Source organism: Prunus dulcis, chromosome 4, assembly GCF_902201215.1.
Source record: "Prunus dulcis chromosome 4, ALMONDv2, whole genome shotgun sequence".
Taxonomy (NCBI): domain Eukaryota; kingdom Viridiplantae; phylum Streptophyta; class Magnoliopsida; order Rosales; family Rosaceae; genus Prunus; species Prunus dulcis.
Window position 1 is genome coordinate 6,982,008 of NC_047653.1, and position 6,627 is coordinate 6,988,634.

General features: G+C 37.9%; 1 protein-coding gene across 1 annotated transcript; it reads left to right on the forward strand.

The window, feature by feature from the left end:
• Window positions 1-3,817: 3,817 nt before the first annotated feature.
• Window positions 3,818-6,222, forward strand: LOC117626341 (probable GMP synthase [glutamine-hydrolyzing]). Its single transcript, XM_034358009.1, has 5 exons — window positions 3,818-4,569; window positions 4,663-4,720; window positions 4,813-4,896; window positions 5,011-5,146; window positions 5,295-6,222. The coding sequence occupies exons 1-5, from the start codon at window positions 3,948-3,950 to the stop codon at window positions 5,586-5,588; spliced, it is 1,194 nt and encodes a 397-aa protein (XP_034213900.1). The 5' UTR covers window positions 3,818-3,947; the 3' UTR covers window positions 5,589-6,222.
• Window positions 6,223-6,627: the final 405 nt, after the last annotated feature.

Consider the following 6,627-nt stretch of genomic DNA (forward strand, 5'->3'; position numbering starts at 1 on the left):
AATAAGACAAGCGACTATTCCTGTATCCCTAGAGAATTCAACAAACTTTAATGTTCTAGTGTATGATTATTGTGGGAGCAAATTTCGTAACACAAGAATATTCGTTTAAGATTATGTCTTCTTCTTCGTTGTCTCTTTTTTCCTGCAAAATAAATCGAAATAAGAGACCACACCCGGAGGGTGTTGGCCAAAGGCCCTCCAATGCCTAAGTTAGTTCAAGTGTTTATAGGAAAACAATAGCTAACAAAAAGGGTACAGAGATGTATGTATGGTGTGAACCGACGGAGCCGTGTGTGGTGGTCGAAGCCTTGTGTGAGAGGGAGAAAAAGTTATGGCGGCTAGGGTTTTGGAGATAGAGTTTCTACAGTATTTTGAGACAGAAGTTTAGACGTAATTAAGTTTAGAATTACCTCAAGCCTTGGTGTAGCCATGTATTTATAGGAGCCTCAGAGGCTATGGTTTTGGAAGAATAATTCCACAGATGGAAAGGAATTATTCTTCCCCAATTTGGAGAGATTGACATAATTAGGGAAAGAATCGAATAATGGCCAATTGAATCAAATAACTCCCAATTAGGCTAAATAATCCCCAAATGGAAGCAAATATTTGGCCTAGGGTTTGGCTAAAATTCGGTTCCCACAATTATGATGTGAAGGTTTGCTTACCAATTTGCAGAAACAAACAGAATAATAAAATTATAGGATCTTGCTGGGAACTTTTACCTTTTTACGTGCAAAGTAACCAAAGAAGATGCCTTATATTTTACATTCTCTTTTCTGTTGAAGAACAACCATTTCCAACCTCTAGCTGCTTCAAATGGTATAGCTATGAGCCCATGTTCGTTGTCTTTTTTAGCTGCATCTGCACATGTTTGATCAAACTGTAAATATTTTAAATTACCTGTGGACCAGATATTTATTTATTTTCTTCTTCATGGATTGGTCTTATCTAAAAATTAAAATGCTGGCCCCTGGGAGATGCCAGCAGCCCAGAAAGCACCAAGGTCGACATCTTAGGAGGAGCACATACATGGAGATAGACAAAAAGACAAGGGCAACTGAGCCCCTTTCCTTTCATTGTAATTAAGAGTGCCTTCCTAACAACTCGTCATACAGGCCAAGGCATCCATTATTAATTTATTATAAATTTTTCTTGTCATTTTCTTCTCTATTTTTTCAACAGATTTCTTCACTGTTAGGCTACAGTAAGAAGAACCAAGTGGTCTCAAGTGATGACAATCTTCAGTTTTGAACAGATTCTTTTGACACTTAGCAAGGAAACAAACTTGAAGTTGCCAGTTCTATTAAAAACAACATCATGGTTTTCAAATTGCTAGATTTGGCTATAATTTACGTGCTTATTGAACCAAATATTGGAGGGCACTTCAACATATTTAATGATCAACAGCTCTCTTTTCCTCTACCGTATCCCCCACTCAGTACTAGAAACCCGGAAAGGGGTTTGATATGAATTATTATTGGTCCAATCCAATCATAGATGGGGTACATTGTGCCAGGTTTCTCGTGACAACATGTCTCTAAACCCTAGCTATTCCAAGCCAAGGGGTAAGACAACTTCACCATTTAATTTTCGTACGAACAATAATGCAATTTGGGTATTGATTTACTCCCTCCAAGACAATAAGGAAGATCCCATCACAACCTTATCATGATCCAATTGGATTTGGAAAAATGTCTGAAAGTGTTCCCTCTATCATTCTCAGAAATTAAAAGAGTTCCAGCTATGGATCCTCGAGGCATGTTACATGTAGCCTTGACGTTTTACTGTTGTGTTCTTGCTTTATTTCGCTTTCTTACATTGCCTTACAATTGCCATTCGCCCCCTATGACACTTCACCATAGCATGCCTAAAACCGCCTCTTTTGTCATGAACTTTTTTGTACGCATGCATTTTCTACTATTGGATGGAACAGAGTGACTGTTAGGTATCGGTACCGATACACAGTAGTTATTACATTGTTCGATATATCGACAGTGTATCAAGTACTGTAGATTGATACCCAGTATCGATCAATCATTGCCCTATACCATTTGGATTCATTTTTTAGTTGGATATGAGATAGAACAGTCTAAATTAATTATTAAAGCAGAGAAAATAATGAAGTACTGATAATGTTGGTTTCTGTCCTAATTAATAAGACAAAGAGGTGACTCAAGACAAATGTACATCATCCCTGTCTGTTTGCCTAATTTTTGTCGATTCACAAATCTCCATCATTATAGGTGACTCAAAACACATGGCTTGTTATCTTGTGATTGTGATTGAAGAATTTATATTGATTTAATTACTATAGAAAATTATTCTGTTACAAATATTATAACTACCACCATCTAGTAAACCAAACCATCTAGTAATACTATACCATATAGTTCCTACACCTATATAGATGGAAAATAATTCCAACCCTAAAAGCTAAGCCTATGATGAGTTACATCATTTTCTAAGCTCAAACCCCAACAAACAAATTTTGGCTACTTCTTTATTGGCCAGGGAAATTAATATACAATAAAAGCAACAAAAATGTGATAGAAAAAAAATTAGGAGTTCATGAGGGGTTCAATCTAGGATCATGTCAAGGGTGACTTTTTTCACATACCCTTTGTTTGTCCTTCCATTCTGCTGCCTCTGGTGTGAGAGAGATCCTTGCTTTTATTAATAAATATTATATGGTTGCTTCTTCTCTTGAACAACCCTGCATGATTTCATGTTTTTATATGCACATGCCACCCAAGTTTTTCACTTTGACAAAATTCTTCCAAAATCTTTGAAATATGTGTGATGGATTGAGAGAAGACACTTGATGGGGAATGTGTTTTAAGGCTCATCCAACAAGTTCAACTGCAGATGACATACATGTTGGGAACCACTTCAAATCCGCCTATTCAAATGCCATAAAAATTCTTCAAAGTCAGCCAGTCTATGGCCATATTTACTATTATTAATTCAGTCATGTTGCATATTGGATATAGTTGGAAGTTACTGAACTATTTGATGGCTATCATTCATCCTGCCCAAATGAGTAGGACCCAGTGCCTAATTATGCAAGTAATTTACTACTTCAAATCACTCAAGTAATTTTGTTGTCTACAACTACAGGTTGCAGGCATCTTTGATCATACAAATTATTCTCTGAGTTCTTTTTATTTTCTGTGGAAAATCTGCACAACCCAATTTGCTGTGTTAATAGTTAACTTCTGTCATTATGATGAGTTAGGTTTTGATTTAAGGTTTGAGATTAGAAATGAAAACCTACTTGATCCACAGACGAACAACCTGCTTGTATACTAATTACTATTTTTAAATAATATAATAAAAACTAAAAAGCCTTCAAAGAACTTTAAACTATTTTAGTTTGAAGAGCTCAAACTGACGTGTCTTAGTCAAGCCAGGCATTGTTGGTTACAGTTTGATTAGCATATCATAATGTTGAGATCTTTTCATCCAGCTCAAAAGAGAAGAGCAATGATTAGTTAATCTCATGGACCCCACTCCTTCAACTTGGGATTGAGGACGCATGGAGACTGAGCAGTAAAGGCACAAAATGTGGGGAAAAATGAGGGTCCCTGAGAAGGCTGGCAACGCCACCACAAAACTATCCCCACAATTTCTTTTGCTTCATCAAAATTACAATTATAATCTCTAGACTTAGTTAGGATGGTGTCGTTTTCAAGCTTATGCTCTCACAGACCCCAAAAAGTTGTGCTGCCCCTGCCCCTCACAAGAGGGTTGCGTATGGCAGACCCCAAACCCCCCCATGTTACAACTTAGCCAAACTTGTGCCATGTCCCCACTTTGTCTTATAAAATCCCCCACTTCATTCCTAAGCTCTCCTTAAATTCTTGAGCTTCTTCATCTTCTCCTCTTCTCTTTCCTTCACCACCAAACTCATCATTTGTTCTTCATAGTCAACACAAAGATCAAATAAAATGTGTTCCTCTAAACCAAAGTTGCAGAGAACCACTAGTGTTCCTCCATCAACACCTAAGATGAATCGGCGTCCGGTTCTCCAGCCAACTGGTAATCAATTTCCAAGCCTGGAACAAAGGAAGTCTCTTAAAAAGAGCTCCCAAGAACCTCTTGCTCCAACTCCTCTGCCTTCACCTCTACCAAGTGCTAAAACTAAGGCCTCTCTTTCTCCTCCCATATCTCCCAAGTTGCCTTCACCTAGACCACCTGCATTCAAGAGAGGAAAAGATCCAAATGAGCTGAATTCTAGTGCTGAGAAGGTTGTGACACCTCGGTGCACAACCAAGTTTACAAGTTCTGTGAAAAAGTCAAAGAAGTCTAGTGGCTCTGTAGCTGCTGCACCTTCTGCTGAAAGTATATTGAAAAATATATCCTCTTTGATAGTGGAGGCACCAGGAAGCATAGCAGCTGCAAGGAGGGAGCAAGTTGCAACAATGCAAGAACAACGAAAGATGCGAATTGCCCATTATGGAAGAACCAAGTCTGCCAAAAATGAAGGGAAAGTGGTTCCTCTTGATGCTTCAGCTACAACTGATTTTGGTAGAGACCAAAGGCGGTGTACTTTTATCACACCTAACTCAGGTATGCAGCTTAACAGACAAGGTTATGTTATTGACAGATTGTGGAAGTTTATAAGACATTTGAATAATGTGTTTGTGGTGTACTTGTTTGCAGACCCTATATATGTTGCTTACCATGATGAAGAATGGGGAGTTCCTGTCCATGATGACAAGTAAGTCTCTCTCTCTCTCATCCCTCTGTCTCTCACAAACACACATACATTTCTTAAGCTAAATAGCTAATTAGCTTGTGTCATATTTGCAGTCTGTTGCTTGAATTGCTGGTGTTAACTGGTGCTCAAGTTGGATCAGATTGGACTTCAGTCCTGAGGAAAAGGCAAGCTTTGAGGTGGGTGTGATTTCAAAATTCCATTACTCTTCTTAGTCCTAGAAATATTGAAAGAAACCAATAATATAGCTACTTTGTTCTCAATCTTACCAAATGCAGTATTTCTTTATGCAGGGAGTCCTTTTCAGGATTTGATGCAGATGGTGTGGCTAAATTTAGTGAAAGAAAGATAACATCAGTGAGTTCTGATTCTGGTATAGATATAAGCCTTGTTCGAGGAGCTGTTGACAATGCTAAACGAATTCTTCAGGTTCTATAAGATAAAACTCAAACATAATCTCTATCAGATATATATTTGATAGATTTTACATTTACAGGTCATATGTTATAAGGTTTTATATATATATATAATTGTGTTTTGCTTTATTTTTACTTTATTAATTTAACTCAATTTACAGATAAAGAGGGAAGTTGGATCATTTGACAAGTACTTGTGGGGATTTGTGAACCACAAGCCTATATCTACCCAATACAAGTCATGCCACAAGATCCCTGTGAAGAACTCCAAGTCAGAGAGCATAAGCAAAGACATGGTTAGAAGGGGTTTTAGGCTTGTTGGTCCCACAGTCATTCACTCATTCATGCAAGCAGCTGGCCTCACAAATGACCACTTGATCACCTGCCCAAGGCACCTCCAATGTGCAGCTTCTTTGGCTTCAAGCCCTCCTGCTGCAGCCCCAGCTGCTTTATAATTTCACATCACAAAATAATCTACAAGAACAGACAGCTACAGATGAACATATATATATGTGTGTGGCATAGACTAGGACCCAATAAGCATAATAAGCTTATTATCTCTAACTCTAAAATCTAGAAGCTGCTATGTAATCTGGTTGTGTGTATTTAGATTAGCTGTTGTAAAAGTCTTGGTGGGTGCCTGAGAGGGCTAAATTGGAATGAGATGCTTAGGAAAAAAAAGTGTGTGGAAAGAGGGGCATAGGAAGACAAGCAGAGCATGTGCAGGTGGGCAGGCAATGGCAAGTGTATGGGATCAAATAGCTTTCACTTGCTTGTTGTGGCCACCACATCCCCTCTATTATTTGCTTTGCTTTTAACAGATTGTGAAGAATAATCAGTGCAGGTAGGACTGTTGGCCCATCCCTGCCATGGACCATGACATATCCATCTCCATCTCTTTCAACTTGGTCTTTGGACTGGATAAGAATTGTCAGCTCTTCTATAAAGGCTTCATTACATCATTTTCTCAGCTTGTAGTTTTTTTTTTCCCCCCTTTGCTTCTAGGTTCTAACCTTTCGGGAGATTTGTATCATAAATTAATGTCAAGTTTGGGTTTTTATTAATCTTTACAGAGTTGGTATTATCTTATCTGCATGGCTTTATAAGATGGGTATTTGCTACAATCTCATTATACAGTTTTTACATGTATACTTTTTCTTTCTTTTTGCCTTTAATCCCTTTTCAATCCTGAGCCAAGCTCAGGCATCTTCTCCATGTGATCTCTGATTATCTTTTCTACTTTTTATGTTGCTGTTAACTTTGTGCAGAACATATGCATATAGATGACAGTTAAGACATGGCTGTAATTCTATGCAGCTAAAGTTCCATGATTTGAGGGGAATCTTAGCAAAATGGGCTTGGTGGATCTAAAGTTTAGTTGACATTCCCAAGACTTGCACCATTCCATAACCAGAAAAAAGGAAAATTATACATATATATATAGTGAGAGAGAGAGAGAGAGAGGACTGAAGAATCTACTTCCAAAATAATGTC